At 35.7% G+C, this 17,251-nt stretch overlaps 1 protein-coding gene across 2 annotated transcripts in view; it reads left to right on the top strand.

The window, feature by feature from the left end:
- The window catches only part of NBEAL1 (neurobeachin like 1), a 159,797-nt gene that overhangs the window by 121,102 nt on the left and 21,444 nt on the right, over positions 1-17,251 (top strand). For both annotated transcript variants that reach the window (XM_070770452.1, XM_070770458.1), the window contains 5 exons: positions 2,010-2,140; positions 4,983-5,092; positions 9,584-9,701; positions 12,453-12,550; positions 15,063-15,179. In XM_070770452.1, the coding sequence (XP_070626553.1) occupies positions 2,010-2,140; positions 4,983-5,092; positions 9,584-9,701; positions 12,453-12,550; positions 15,063-15,179 (574 nt within the window). The remainder of the gene's footprint in view (positions 1-2,009; positions 2,141-4,982; positions 5,093-9,583; positions 9,702-12,452; positions 12,551-15,062; positions 15,180-17,251) is intronic.

Consider the following 17,251-nt stretch of genomic DNA (forward strand, 5'->3'; position numbering starts at 1 on the left):
AGTTCACTGAGCCTTGTCTTTCAAGGAGAGGCTTAGATCACTACATATCTCCAAATGTTATGTTTGCCATGAAGTCAGGTAATTTTCCTTCCGGGAAAGCAAACCTGGGTCTCTTCAGCTTTTAGTGATTTTACAGCTTTTAAATGATTTTTTTAATAAGGCCTCAAAAATAGATTCTGTTTGTGCTTCAGAGGACCTCATCAAGAGAGTAAAAAGACAGCCAGTTCAGTTGGAGAAAACATTTGCAAATTATAGATCTGGTAAAGGACTTGTATCTAGAATATATAAAAAAAATCCTTGCAATGCAACAGTAAAAAGACAAATGACTCAATTAAAAACTGAACAAAAGATCTAAATGGACATTTCTCCAAAGAAGATTACAGATGTCTGATAAACATGTGAAAAGTTGATCAACATCATTGGTTATCAGGGAAATTCAAATCAAAACCAAACTGAGATACCTCTTTACACTCATGAAGATAGCTGTAATAAAAAGATAGATAATACCTACCGTTGATGAGATGTTGAGAAATTGGAACAATTATGTACTGCCAGTGGAAATTTAAGATGATGCAGCCTCTGTGGAAAACAGTCTGGCAGTTCTTCAAAACATTAAACATAGTATTACCCATGACCCAGCAATTCCAGTCCTAGGTATAGACCCAAGATTATTGAACATGTATGTTTATGCAAACACTTGCACACAAATGGCCTTAACAGCTTTATTTGTAATAGTCCAAATATTTAAATAACCCAAATGCCCATAAACTGGTAAAGGAGTAAATGAAACGTGGTATACCCATGGTGTGGAATATTATTTAGCTATGAGTTAAGAGAAGGAGTGAAAGATTGATATATGCTACAACATGGATGAAACAGTAGTATGTTGAATGACATAAGCCAGGCACAAGATACCATATGTTATATATGATTTACATAAGGCGGCTAAAAAAAACAAATCCATGGAGACAGAAAGTAGATCAGTAATTGCCTAGGGCTAGAGGGAGGGTGAATGGAGAGTGACTGCTATTAGATACAGGATTTCTTTTTGGAGTGATGAAATGTTCTAAAATTGTTTATTGTGATGGCTGCACAGTTCTGAATATACTGAAAGCTATTGAATTGTTCGCTTAGAGTGAATTACATATATGTTAATTATATATCAGTTAAGCTGTTCTCCCTCCACCCAAACAAAAAGATTCTGCCCTTAAAGCTGTACCTTTCACTGAATTTGAATATATCATTCTTAGACTTTATTGATGACCCAGTCATTGACTATAGTTAAATTTAGAGTTCTGCTAAGTTCAGTTGTGCTTCAAAACAAGATTGCTAGGCACAAGAAGAGTCATATTAGTCATCAGTTGTCACTTAGAAGACATCATTTATGGGATAAAACTGGGAAAACAGTGTCAAAGGAGATGAAACAGAAGGGGTTTATGCTGTTTGTGATTAGCTAAAACATAATAAAAATTGCAGCATGACCACGTCTTTCAATTACTGTAGGCAAATGATGGAACTTGAAAATAAAGTTAAAATAAGGTAATAGTATATGGGAGTAAAGTATAAAAGCTTTAGCTACAGAATTATTTCCCTAACTCACTATCTACTTTTTAGCCAAAGTTTGTAAAGATATTTTGTATCATAAATTAATCAGCAGCATTCCTATAGATCTGTTAACTATATCATAAATACTATAATACTTAGTGATATTTAAACTCTGTAATTTTAAAATATCCAAATAATATTTATTTACACTCTGTAATAAATTTTACTCAGCAGAATTATGCCATTTTCATCTAAGATGATACTAGTGATTAAAATTATAGTATTTACTTCCTGACAACAAAATAAAGATTCTCATAAGGAGAGCATATTTTGTTTTTAGATGTTAAAGAGAAAGGGTAAATAAAGAGAAACTAAACATGAGGCACCCTGAAGAAAGTGTAATTTGTTTTAGCCTGTTGTTGCTCAGTCAGGACTCACTGCTCCCTTCCCATTTCCACATGTAGGTTCGACTGTGCTGATCGACAGTTCCATTCCATCCCTGCTACCTGGCAGGCTCTCATGGACAATCCATATGATGTGAAGGAACTTATTCCTGAATTCTTCTATTTCCCAGAGTTTTTGGAAAATCAAAATCGTAAGAAATAGTTTAAAAACTGGATTGACTAGGTCCCAATGGAAGATCTTGAAAAATATCTTTTAGGACATTTTTTGTGATGACCTATAGATTATTTATTCTGTGTTTTTATTACTCAGTGACATGGCTTAACTTAATGTCCAGGTACTAGTCTTACCTTCTACAGAAATGCTACAGTGAATAAGATAAATGAGTGAAATATGAATTAGTAAGGGAATTTATCCGAGTACAATGTTTACTAGTGAAGCAAAAAGTGGCTGCTGTATTTCAGCCGTACAGCTACATGAGTTAAAGTGTTTGAGTTAGATAAGATGAAGGTTTATATCAGGGGTCAGCAAACTATAGATTCATGGGCCAAATCTGAGCAAACTAGTATTTATCAATAAGGTTTTTTGGAATACAACTGGCCAATACATTTACATAAGCTGTGGCTGCTTTCACAGTGTAGTAGCAGATTTGACTAGTTGCAGCAGAGACCATAGGTTCACAAAGCCCCAAATACTTATTCTTTGTCTCTTTGTAGAAGTTTGCTGACTTCTTTTAGAGTAGAAAACAGGAGGCAATTTGAAAATAATGACTGAGTTTAAGTTACCACAATATTTGAAAAACCATATTATTATTATGTTATTATTTTAAATTAATTTTTATTGGAGTATAGTTGCTTTATAATGTTGTGGTTGTTTCTACTATACAGCAAAGTGAATCAGCTATACATATCATGTTATATTTTTGAAGAATCATAGAAGGAAATATGGTCTTTTAAGAATATCCAAATACATTTTCGATGACTTGGTTTTAGATTTAAGTACAAATAAGAAAATGGCAAGATTGTTCCAATTTGTGTTCTTCAGGGAAATTCCAGAGTCAAGGGCTGTTAACTTCCTTTTCCTCCCCTAGCATGAAATGTTAATGTTTGACCCATTGCTTGCTCAGTAGAATTATTTGCCATGCTGGTGAGAGCATATCCAGGGTCTCATGACCTTGGATTGTGCGCTCTAGGACCGGTTGTTGGATCCAAGGCATCTGATTCTCAGAGAAAGGCAGTTCTAATTGGTCACCTTCAGAAAACTGAGTGAAACTGTTGACAAATCTGACCCTAGTCAACCAGAGGACTGGATCTTCTAGGGCAAGGTATCCAGGATAGAAGGGATGAGCAGATTAAATTTGGACCCAGAATTCAAGGTCTGCTTAGCAGCTTGACAATTTCTGACATTCACCAGAGCCAGAGCTAGTTGCTCTCTATTACTACTGTCCTGGTGGCCTCCATTTCTAATTATCCATTGCCAATTTATTCAAAATGAGCTGGGTGGGAGAAAACAAAGTATATTCATTAGAATGACAACAAATATTAATAAAAGCCACTCAAAATTGTATGAGGAAGAAAATGTTAGTATTTATTTTCCATAATAAAAATCCTGAGATATGGTAACTTAACAGCATCCTCAGAGTCAAGTTCCTTCTGTATCTTTTTACACTGCTGTTCTGAGTGTTTTAGATTTGTTCTTGGCCATTACTATCATGACTAAAAAATTCTAGACATCATAGGCAGATGCAACATTGTCTTTGAAACAATTGAAACTTTTAATTCTTTGTGTTGTTTCTTAAGAATGAAAAACCCTTTCTCATGATCTCCCTTCACTGTCCAGAGCTGGGTCATGTACCAATGCCTATGCCAGTCACCTGCAACAAGCATGAAATATAGGGCAGGATGCACACTTGAATAAACTAAAGTTTCTGCTATTAGATAAGGAAGGATGCTTGTCAGGTGGCCACCAGTATCTGCCATATAGTAGTTGAGTTAAGGCCACAGACCCTGCATTGTGATATTTTATGACCTTTAAACGTCTCTGCAGCTTTAAGGAACACTGATATTTTTAGATAACTTCTTTAATGAAGGACTTCTGTGTTAACACTTTTCCTTTTCCATATGTATGAACAAGAAAATCTTATCTTTGGGACAGTTTTGTCAAAATACTGTCTTCTATCATAACTAGTATGAGCAAATATTTATTATGTCAATATCTATTTAAAATAGTGTTGTAGGAATATGTTGTCCTTCCATAAGGTAAACTTGAGTAAGTTTAAGGTGTAAGTTACACCCAAAAACTTTAAGTCACTGGGTTTTGTAAGTTAACCATTAGAGGAACTGTGTTAATTCTTTTTAATGTATGAAGAATGCTTACTGTTGCATTTTTGTTCAGGTTAAGATTTTGGTCATAATTATAATTTTTCTCAGCAAAAAATAAACTATTAATTTGATTTATCTTCTAATAACTAATTGTAGTTTATTTTTTTCTAATAATTCATTTTAAATTATCTTATTTTCATTTTCTTTTTTGATCAAATGTTAAAGAAAATACATTCTAATAGATGAGTTATTTTTACCTGTTCAATAAATTTACTCAAGAAGGGAACTTAATAAGTGGGATTGACTGTGAGTTTGAAATTGATGTGCATTCTGCTATATTTAAAATAGATAAGGACCTGCTGTGTAGCACAGAGAAGTGTGTACTCAATGCTCTGTAATAACCTAAATCAGGAAAGAATTTGAGAAAGAATAGATACACATCTATGCATGGCTGAGTCACTTTGCTCTGTACCTGAAGCTGACACGCCACTGTTGATCAACTGTACCCCAATATAAAATAAAAAATTTTTAATTGATTTTTTTAAGTCAAATTTTATAAAAACTTGATTCTCATCTTTTACTTTTAAAAAACAAAACAAAAAAAAATAAAAAACAGAAAAAACTTAGTTTTGCTAAGGAATATACCCTTTTATTTGTTTTACTTGATTTATTTAAATCTAAAATGATATGATACATTTATTTTTTACATCTTAGAATTTAACTTGGGTCGTCTACAAGTTTCCAAAGAACTAGTAAATGATGTCGTTCTCCCCAAATGGGCTAAGTCTGCTGAAGATTTCATCTGTAAACATAGGAAAGCTCTGGTAAGATTTTTATGTTTAGTTATTAAGCAGATTAATAAGATAAAGATATATGTGTTTTCCAGAGAATGATAGAATAAAGTATAGCTAATATTTTTCTTCATTAATTTGTAATCTGTATTATATGCTATTTTAGAAAGTATAATATGGTAATTTATTTTGAAGTTATGAATCTTCTGATATAGTGAGACTATAGTAGTACTGTCCCTCAGATATATAGCAAAAAAAAAAATTCACTTCTGTAAGGCATCTGCCTGTTGTATGTATGTTTCAGTCACCAAGCTGGTGTAGTTTGATATATCATAGTTCCCTTATTTGTTTCAAATCTATCAAGGATAAGAACATTGTTTTTTCCTCTGAAGGAATTCAGTAAGTTTTTAATAAGATAGCTAAATGAATACTAAATACTACGTAAATGTTTTGCTAGTTTTAGCAAAATTTCCATTTTGGAGTTGAAGGACTAGTAAGATTTCATTTAATATCGCTGTTACGTTATTATCTTGAAGACACTGTTTCCGCCTCCGCACCCACAGAGCCCACCTAGCTTTCTATCTAAACTGACATGTTTCAGATTCTAGAACTAAATGGCCAGTACCTGGGAACGCTCCTTATTGTTAGTAGGTAGTTTGTCAAACTTCAAAATTCTGGATTAGTTTATAATTTGTTGTTGTTGGTGTTCAGTCACTAAGTAAAGTCCGACTCTTTGTGACCCCATGGACTGCAGCATGCCAGCCTTCCCTGGTCTTCACTGTCTCCTGGAGTTTGCTCAGATTCATGTCCATTGAGTGGGTCTGTCTCATCCTCTGTCACCATCTTATTTTGTCTTCAACCTTTCTCAGTATCAGGGTCTTTTCCAATGAGTCAGCTGTTTTCTTCTAGATTTATACTTGTAAACAATAACCCCATGCATGAATAGAGAATTGGGGGAAAAAGTAACACAACTCTGAAAGATAATCTATAACTTTTTAAGTAGGCAGAAACTTTTCAGAAGCTTCCTGTGAACTATCTGGTTTAAGCTGTGAACTGTCGCTGTACCACATATGCCTTCCTCTCTAATGGTTAAATAGTACAGGATCAGTGCAGATTCCACAGGAAAGAAAGTAAACCCCATCTCTTAATGGTGGGAGTGAGAAAGAATTGCAACTATCTTTAATCCACCACACAGAGGCTGCCCTTTGGCCTCGAAGTGTTTACATTCCTTCCGCATGCAAAATGAGCATACTTCCTCTTAAGAGCTTCCCACAGTCCCACCTCATTAAGGCAGGGTTCTGCAGACCTTTTTTAAAGGACCAGGTAGTAAATATTTTTGTTAGCTCTAAATTTAGTGTGTGTTGAAATTCTGCCATTCTAGTGCAAAAGAAAATGAGATATGGCTGTCTTCTACTAATCTACAAATCTGAATGCCAGTAAGGTTTGGCCCACAAGCAGTAGTTTTGCTGACCCCCGCAGAAAGCCATGAGGCCTGAAGTCCAGAATCTTATTAGTCATCTACATCAAATCCATGTGTGGATGAAACTACTCCAGTGCATCTCCTCTTGGATCTGAAGACTGTGAAGTAGATACAAGTTAATCCCCCACGCAACAACAGTAGTGTAATAAGGACAGGAGAACTATAATAGACACTAACATTCGAAAGGGAGAGGGAAACCAGAGGCACCTAACTTCTTACTTTTTACTGTGAACTTCTGACTGTTTACAGCAGTTCAGAATTCTAGCCTGGACATGCTCTCAGTTCCTTTATCAGTTCAGTCACTCAGTCATGTCCGACTCTTTGCGACCCCATGAATTGCAGCACACCAGGCCTCCCTGTCCATCACTAACTCCCGGAGTTCACTCAGATTCATGTCCATCGAGTCAGTGATGCCTTCCAGCCCTCTCATCCTCCGTCGTCCCCTTCTCCTCCTGCCCCCAATCCCTCCCAGCATCAGAGTTTTTTCCAATGAGTCAACTCTTCGTATGACGTGGCCAAAGTACTGGAGTTTCAGCTTTAGCATCATTCCTTCCAAAGAAATCCCAGGGCTGAACTCCTTCAGAATGGACTGGTTGGATCTCCTTGCAGTCCAAGGAACACTCAGGAGTCTTCTCCAACACCACAGTTCAAAAGCATCAATTCTTCGGCACTCAGCTTTCTTCAGTCCAACTCTCACATCCATACATGACCACAGGAAAAACCATACCCTTGACTAGATGGACCTTTGTTGGCAAAGTAATGTCTCTGCTTTTCAATATGCTATCTAGGTTGGTCATAACTTTCCTTCCAAGGAGTAAGCGTCTTTTAATTTCATGGCTGCAGTCACCATCTGCAGTGATTTTGGAGCCCAGAAAAATAAAGTCTGACCCTGTTTCCACTGTTGCCCCATCTATTTCCCATGAAGTGATGGGACCTGATGCCATGATGTTAGTTTTCTGAATGTTGAGCTTTAAGCCAACTTTTTCACTCTCCACTTTTACTTTCATCAAGAGGCTTTTGAGTTCCTCTTCACTTTCTGCCATAAAGGTGGTGTCATCTGCATATCTGAGGTTATTGATATTTCTCCCAGCAATCTTGATTCCAGTTTGTGCTTCTTCCAGCCCAGCGTTTCTCATGATATACTCTGCATATAAGTTAAATAAGCAGGGTGACAACATACAGCCTTGACGTACTCCTTTTCCTATTTGGAACCAGTCTTTTGTTCATGTCCAGTTCTAACTGTTGCTTCCTGACCTGTATACAGATTTCTCAAGAGGCAGGTCAGGTGGTCTGGTATTCCCATCTCTTTCAGAATTTTCCACAGTTTATTGTGATCCACATAGTCAAAGGCTTTGGCATAGTCAATAAAGCAGAAATAGATGTTTTTCTGGAACTCTCTTGCTTTTTCCATGATCCATTGGATGTTGGCAATTTGATCTCTGGTTCTTCTGCCTTTTCTAAAACCAGCTTGAACATCTGGAAGTTCACGGTTCACGTACTGCTGAAGCCTGGCTTGGAGAATTTTGAGCATTACCTTACTAGCGTGTGAGATGAGTGCAATTGTGCTGTAGTTTGAGCATTATCTGGCATTGCCTTTCTTTGGGATTGGAATGAAAACTGACCTTTTCCAGTCCTGTGGCCACTGCTGAGTTTTCCAAATGTGCTGGCATATTGAGTGCAGCACTTTCACAGCATCATCTTTCAGGATTTGAAATAGCTCAACTGGAATTCCATCACCTCCACTAGCTTTGTTCATAGTGATGCTTTCTAAGGCCCACTTGACTTCACGTTCCAGGATGTCTGGCTCTAGGTGAGTGATCACACCATCATGATTATCTTGGTCGTGAAGACCAGTTCCTTTATAGCCCACTGCTATTCCATGATAACTGGTTTTCCATGGATCATTTTGTTCTACCCTCAGGCATTTGGGCTTTTGCTCTGAGTTATTCTTTTCCATAAAAACTAAAACAAAAAATATTTTTACAAGAGTATCTTTGCCAGCCTCTTTTCCTAATCGTAGTTAAGTTGGAAGCCAGTGGTAAAGAACCCATCTGCCAATGCAGGAGACTCAAGAAACGTGGGTTTGGTCCCGGGGTTGGGAAAATCCCCTGGAGAAGGGTATGGCAACCCACTATAGTATTCTTGCCTGGAGACTCTCATGGATAGAGGAGCCTGGTGGGCTATGTTTCATAGGGTCACAAAGAGTCAGACACGATTGAGCAACTTAACATGCCTCATAGTAAGTTGGAAGCCAAAAATCTTATTTTTTGAACAGTTTTTATCTTTCTCATGTTGAACTAATGCGATTTCTTTTAAAATGTTGTGGGTTTCTTATAAATCAACTCTATTGGGTAAAAAATAGTCCACAAACAAGATTGTCCATTATCTCCTTTGAGCTCAGGGGGAGGCTACAACAGGAAAATGTTCTTAACAATCTTAAGAGGCTCTATTTTCTAGTTAAATGGGTCTGTCACACACAACCTCAGATTTTTGACATCTCAGTAGATTGTCTTGTAGCCACGCTTTTGATCTCAATGGCTCGGTGGTAAGGAATCTGCCAGCAACGCAGGAAACACAGGAGACTCGGGGGTTGATTCCTGGGTCTGGAAGATCCCCTGAAGGAGGAAATGGCAACGCACTTCAGTATTCTTGCTTGGGAAATCCCATGGACAGAGGGAATTGAATTTCTAGACAAATATTTCAGTAGAAGTTTCACAAGAAAAATGTATTCTACAGCTATCATTAATTTTTTTGTTGTTCATATTTGGGCTATTAGAATATATGTTATTTTTCCACCCAATAGTTAGGAGATATTTATGTAATAAATATTAGTAAATATGATATCTACATTTTCCTAGATAGAATATAGTCAATATTTGTAATAGATGTTAGATACGTACTTAGTGTCATTTTGAGATAATTTTATTATAGCATTAATATTTGTATGTGGAAATATTTCAAATGCTCTTACTTTTTCAAAGGACCTATGTTTACAGTGTAGTCAAAGGTAACTATATTAATGATTAAATTTGTTCTCTTTCTAGGAGTCCGAATATGTTTCTGCTCATCTTCATGAATGGATAGATCTGATTTTTGGCTATAAACAGAGGGGGCCGGCTGCAGTGGAGGCACTCAATGTTTTCTATTACTGTAGTTACGAAGGTATAAGCCTATATACTTTTTTCTTATATTATGTTGATAGAAAATATTATTAGAAATTCCCTGACTGTCCAGTGGTTAGAAATCTGTTCTTCCACTACAAGGGGCATGAATTTGATCCCTGGTAGGGAAATAAGATCCTGCATGCCACAGGAGTCCATCAAAAAAAGGGAAAATATTATTTAATATGTATTTATAAATGGTATTTTAGACATAACTATTTAACATGAGAAAGACTACATTTTAAAAATAGTTTGAGAGACTTCCCTGGTGGCCCAGTGGTTGAGAATCCATCTTACAATGCAGGGGACGTGGATTCCATCCCTCCTTGGGGAACTAGGATCCTACATGCTGTGGAACAACTGAACCTGTGTGCGGCAACTAGAGAAAGCCCATGCACTGCAATGAAGACCCTGCACAGCCAAAAGATTAAAAATAAATAATTAATTAAAAGAAAACCAACCAACTACTTGTGGGGGGTTATCCAGATGGTGGAGTAGTAGGATGTGAAGCTCACTTCCTCCCACAAAAAAATCCACAAAATTTTTAAAAAATAGCTTTAGTGGCCTTTTGTATTTGAAAGAGTGCTTTTTTAAAACAATAGTTTCATTTATCCCATCTCTAAATTTAAACATCCATTTGATCACGATTTGACTCAAAATATGGAGAATGAAATCTACTTGGCCTCAGTGGAAAAAAAATATAATGAGTTGTCAGCACCAAATCTACTGTATATTATCTCTTACCATAGATTCATAGTAAACTTCATCTTAGTTTTAACATAGAAGATTGAACTTTTCTTTAAACTTGAGTGGAAAATATCTCCATAAAATATTTTAATGAAATAAATTCTGTCTTACATAAGGAGTTTGAGATGCTTTAAAGCTAGGAAGAGATGACAAAAATAACTACAATATTTTTCTTGAAGGGACACGTAGAATTTATGAACTATCATGGAATTATTATGTACCAAATGAGTACTAGAACTTCTGAACACGTTTTCTTTAGGATGAATGAAAATGAATGTAAAGGTTGAGATAATAGGGCCTCATATGTCTTTTAAGTGTGAGCAACCCCAACCCTTTTGGATAGTAACATCCTTGAGAAGCCTTGGTGAATCTGCTTCATCTTGATGCTATAAATAGTTGGGTTGAGTACTGATGGAAATAAGAGGTAAATGTTTACCATTGTTGCTGTGTTCATTGCTTAGTTGCTAAGTTGTGTCTGACTCTTGCTACCCCATGGATTGTAGCCTGCCAGGCTCCTCTGTCCATGGAATTTTCCAGGCAAGAATACTGGAGTGGGTTGCCATTTCCTTCTCCAGAGTGCTGCTTAAAAAAAAAAAAAAAGGTACATATATGCAAATCAAATTATAAGGATCAAATATTGGTGGCATTAAATATTTTGATCTCTGGCCATATGTGTCCTGTTCAGGAAAGTCTGAATATACAGTTTTAAATTGTTAACACACTTTATAGAAGACTTTTTAGAATTATGAATGAAATATTTTCCAGTGATAGTACGATGACATTATTTGAGCAAACTTTGGAGACAGTGAAGAATAGAAGAGCCTAGTGTGCTACAGTCCATGGGGTTGCAAAATCAGAGGTGACTTAGTGACTAAACAACATTCTGATGTCTAGCTCAGGATCACATGCATTTTCTGAAGGCTTTGAAAGGCTTAAGAAGAATTTCTGCTGTATAATATTTTTGTTTATTTTATTTTTGATTGTTCTGGGTCTTTGTTGCTTCACATAGTCTTTTTTAGTTGTTATGAGAGAGGTTACTCCTCGTTGTGGTGCATGGGCTTCTCAGCGCAGTGGCTTCTCTTGCGGAGCACACAGGCTCTGGGCGTATGGGCTTCAGTCTTGTGGCACACAGGCTTAGTTGCTCCGCTTCATGTGGAATCTTCACAGATCAGGAATAGAACTCATGTCACCTGCAGTGGCCGGCGGATTCTTATCCATTGTACTACCAGGGAAGTCCAGGAGTTCTTTTCTAATCCTTCCATAGAGCTAATACTTCTAAAGATCATGAATAGTATGAAGTTTTGTGAATTGAACAGAACCCACTTGACTTTTGGTAAATAGACAAGCTTGCTCTATCTTACCTTACTTGGTTCATTTGGTAACAGTTTTGTAGAGAGGTAGCATAACATGGTGGTTAGGAGCATAGATTTTGAAATCAGACTACCTACTTTGGTCAAATACTAGCCATGTAACAATCCATATTAAGTATGACTTGGTATAATCAGTTTGCCATGGTGGTTAGGAGCATAGATTTTGAAATCAGATTTTACCTACTTTGGTCAAATACTAGCCATGTAACAATCCCTATTAAGTATGACTTGGTATAATCAGTTTGCCAGAACATCACTTTTTCCAACTTTTATTAGATAGACAGTATAGCAGCGTTTTTGTGTGGTTTTTACACTTGTTTCAGCTTAACTATCATAAAGAAAGCAATCAGGTGTACAATGAGTGTAGTCTATATTTTTCCAAGAGAAACTTTTATAGACTTTTATAGAAACTTTTATAGTTAACTTTTGGTTAAAGCCTTTTTAGTTGTAAATAGTGGGTGGAATTTATTTTTATGCATATTTAATATCTGAAGTGTTACTGATTTTTAAAAAATTTACTTATTTCCATTCAGAATATTTTGTTGAAAATATACTAATCAGTCTCTGGTATTTTAAACAGTTGCGTGGCTTACTGATTTGTTTTCACTGTTTCGGCTTATTTTTCTTGGTTTTAGGAGCTGTGGATCTGGATGCCTTAACAGATGAGAAGGAAAGAAAAGCCTTAGAAGGGATGATTAACAATTTTGGGCAAACACCTTGTCAACTGTTAAAGGTAAAGCGTAAAAGTTACTAATTACATAAGTCTAGAAGTTAATTGCTAAGGAATAGTACTACCATTATTTTCAATAATTTTAATGATTTAAAACTTTATTTCAGAATTATCTAGAATTTGGAAAAAAATTATACTGTGACTAAAAAAAAGTAAATTTAAATGATTCTTCCTATTTTGAATAACAAAATATTACAGTCGAAATTCACATATTCAGTCAATTTCTCTTGAGTCACAGAGGATTTATATTTACTCAAAAAGCCGATCATCTTTATTTAGTTATCTCCTGAGAGGAAAAGGTGAGGTTGAAGGTCCCTGTCAGGTGAGCTAGTATTCCCTCCTTTGTTTAAATGGAGAAAGAGAACTTCCCTGGTGATCCAGTGGTTAAGAATCTACACTGCCAGGACAGGGGCCACCGGTTCAATCCCTGTTTGTCCACACAGGGTAAAAAGGAGAGAGAGAGAAGGAAAAAAAAATTATCATAGAGGTTAGTCTAATATTAGTTTGCAAAGACATTTTTATCTTTGTTAGTGTGAATTTAGAAATGAAGAATACATAATAGCATTTATTAAGTTGATACTGTCCTATGCTAGCACTGTGCTAAGTGATTTACCTAACCCTCACAGTAAATATTCAAAAATTAGCCTTATTTTTTTAGATGATAAAGCTCTATTTCATAGAAATTAATACCTAGCCTTAGAAAAGTCAAGTACTTTTTCCACCTTTACACAGCTAGAATGTGACTGGGGCAGAATTTGGATGCCTGATCATTTAACTCTGAAGCCTTTCTGCCATCCCGTGTTTCCTCTGAATTAATAGCTGTAAGCCCCCTTGTTGAACTTGTAGATCATTTTTCCAGTTCTTGTAGGTTGTTTACATCCTAATTATGACATTTTCTGACTTAGTTGTTTATTTATCCATCTGCATCACTATATTATAGCTATGTTAAAGTCAATAACCTTCTTTTAATCATTTTTGTATCTTTCTTGCATATAATTTGTGTGCAGTAAATATTTGTTGAATTGATATCTCCATAGCTATAATCACAAAGGTATATCTAAATTCTGACTTATAGATGTTCTTCATTAATTCATTGATCAGACTGAGCTTTATAATTGTTACTGTTTATTAGCAACGATTTATTTGAAGTCTCCAATATTGATCTTTACAGAATATCCATATTTGAAATCAGTGCTTGCTGACAGTCAGAGGTAAAAGTAACAGAATAACAGAACACTTCATTGAACTTTAAAATAGATTCTATAGTAATTTTTCAGCAGCTTAACTTTTTTTTTTTTAACAAGGGTAGTGTGAATTAGTTTTTATAATAAAAAAAGTCATTAAAAATAAGCTTTTGATTTCAAATAAAGTGAATACTCTCATGGTTAATTGAGAGCTAAATATTGAATTAGAGCTGCCAAGTCTCTTTCCCATGATTTAATATTTTAGAGAACACTCTTGAGAGTCCCCTGGATTGCAAAGAGATCAGACCAGTCAGTCCTATAGGATATCAGCCCTGACTTTTCAGGAAGGACTCATGATGAAGCTGAAGCTCCAGTATTTAGGTCACCTGATGCAAAGAATTGACTAATTGGAAAAGACCCTGATGTTGGGAAAGATTGAAGACAAAAGGAGACGGAAATGGCAGAGGATGATATGGTTAGATAGTATCACTGACTCAATGGACATGAATTTGAGCATACTCCAGGAAAAAGTGCTGCAGTCCATGGGGTTGCATAGAGGCAGACACAACTTAGTGACTGAACTACAACAGCAATATTTTACAATAGAGACAGAAGAATCCTCTTTAGATAGAGTTCTATTCTACATTTTAACTGTGGCATTGGAATAATAATTTGACTTGTAATTCTCTTATTTAAAAAGGTGATACTGTCTTTTTTCTGTGACATAAAATCTAAGAAATAATAATAATTTATTTGAAAAGCAATGCAGCAGTATCTATAATTCAATTCCAGTAATATGGACATTCAGATCTTATTTCAGGAATTATAAAGATTCACCCATTTTATAAACTTTGATTTTTGAATAATCCATTTAAGTTTACCAGTATATATACATCAGTGTGTACCATATTTATGATACTCTTCTACATGGTTAAAATCCAAAACTGAATAAGATTTACTTTCTTACTTTAAGATATCTGTTGTCTAGTTGGAAAAGACCATAACCAACTATATATAAACCAACATAAAAAGAAATAAGTACTGAATAAAATGCTAAATAATGTAATGTGCAGAGGAAAATAATGAAAGAGAGTAATTAATTACTTCTGACTTAGAATTTCAAGGGAGATATCAATAAGAAAGACTGTAGAAGTAGGGTTTCTCTAGGAATGAAGAGAGCCAAACTCTGCTGAGGGAATTGTCTGAGCAGTTCAAGTTGTCAATAGTGCATAGAATGTAATCCATTGAATCTAGAGTCCAGTATGTATGAGGGAATATAGTGAGAGGTATTTTAATGTAATTATGAATTATTTTTCCTTAATTTTTTTAAGGAACCACACCCTTCTAGATTATCAGCAGAGGAAGCAGTGCAGAAGCAAGCCAAAACAGACACTTCAACCTTTAACCTATTTCAACACCTCCCTGAACTCAAGTCATTTTTTATAGAGGTAATCTCCAACTTGATAATATCAATGGATTTTCTCTATAAATTCTATTCACTTCCACATTCCTTTTATACCTTAATGGAGAGTATAGGTGTTAATCCAAAATAGTAAATAATTCTTCACTTTTATGTTCTTAGAATTTTTAAAACAACCTTGTTGAACGGTTTTGTTTGCTGCTGAACTTTTTCTCCTGGCTTTCTCTCTTCTAATTTCATGTTTTCCTGAAGGAAACATAAGAAGGAAGGATAATTTGATTTAAATGGCTTCTTGTGTCAGTTGAGATGATACATAGAGGAAATCTAAAATAACTTGTAGTTGTAGTGTCTATTCATGTATAAAACATGGCCCATGAGTCAACTTGTTAACTGCTAATATCAGAAGGAATAGTCAGTGAAGCAAGGTAAGTAATTAATGCAGTTCTTGAAAGAGTATGTTCAAATTCAAATGTTTAAATATACATATTGAGTTACAGTTGATCCTTGAACAACACATGGTTGAACAGTGTGGGTATACTTATACATGGGTTTTTTTTCAATAGTAAATACTAGAGGTACTACATAATCTCTGGTTGGTTGAATTTGTGGGGCCGAACTGCAGATAAGGAGGAACTGCAGGTACAGAGGGCTGACTACAAATTATATAATGCATGGAGAGTTGGCATCCCTAACCCTTGAGTTGCTGAAAGGTCAGCTGTTCTTTGAATAATTCAGAATGTGAATGTGAAATGCGTTCATACCTATAAATGTGTTTAGAACAGATAATATTAACTCTTTTGAAAGAAGAAAAATGATAAAAAGGTATCAAGAATAGATTGAACATGTACATAGAACGTGTAGTAACTCTTATGCAACATAACAGAGGTTGGTAAATGTTTTCTTAAAGGGCCAGATAGTAAATATTTTGGGTTTTGTACCTACATATAATTTGAAGGTGCTTAATTTCTTCCGGTAGTGAAATGGGACATGTTTTTGTGTCCCAGGGAAGCTCATTAGCGACTCAGTACCCAACATATTTATCGGGGGCTGGTCACTGAAGTACCCTCTGCCTAACACATTCCAAATTCTAGACTCTGCAAAGAAAAGCAGGTGTTTAGACGATTGTCTGCACAAACAGTCTAGACATAGTGAGCCATGTGCATCATTGAAGACAAGTTTTACATCTGTGTAAGGAAGTCTTTGCCTGCCAAGTTCCTTGATGCCAGCCAATGGCCAACCTTGCAAACAGCCTTCCTAAGGAGAGCAGTCTCAATTCTGCTATGTTATCTTTTTACTATACAGAGTAACCCATAAATTCCTGTTTGACCCCTAAGTTGATGGACATGTAAGACTATATTTATTATGTAATTCTGATAAGTATTTTAACTGCATCTAATCTGGGAGGGATTGGGGGCAGGAGGAGAAGGGAATGACAGAGGATGAGATGGCTGGATGGCATCACTGACTCGATGGACGTGAGTCTGAGTGAACTCCGGGAGTTGGTGATGGACAGGGAGGCCTGGCGTGCTGCAATTCATGGGGTCGCAAAGAGTTGGACACGACTGAGCGACTGGTCTGATCTGATCTGAATCACTTATGGCATTTTCTGGATTCTATCTGCAATGCAGTGACATTTGCCCCTCTCTGCACCCAAGTTACATGGTAGCTTTCCTAGGGCCAGTATCTGGATTAGGATAAAGAATGCAATTGATATCCTTGGGTACCAGTAATTGTTAATCCCTTTTCATCATCATAAAAGAAGGTGTTTCCCACTCACTCATATGAAAAGAGAAGGCCTCTGTTAGGTCTCGTCATAGATAATAAAATGGTGAAAAAAATTGATGTAGCAGTGAAAGCAAGAGCTTATTAAATAGATTCCTTCAGATATCATTTCCATTTATGCTTGTGTAAATGTCAGTTGTCTTCTCTTGATTAATTCACAGTATGAAGAGAAAAGATATATTCTAACTTCATATGGTTATAATTAATTATTTAGTTCATATAAAACTCTTAGAAAATCACCTGGCATGTAGTTTGTACCTAGTAATATTAGGTTATAGTTTACCTCATAAATGTTAACTGTAATTTATGAACTATTGT

The sequence above is a fragment of the Bos indicus genome, chromosome 2, assembly GCF_029378745.1.
Source record: "Bos indicus isolate NIAB-ARS_2022 breed Sahiwal x Tharparkar chromosome 2, NIAB-ARS_B.indTharparkar_mat_pri_1.0, whole genome shotgun sequence".
Taxonomy (NCBI): domain Eukaryota; kingdom Metazoa; phylum Chordata; class Mammalia; order Artiodactyla; family Bovidae; genus Bos; species Bos indicus.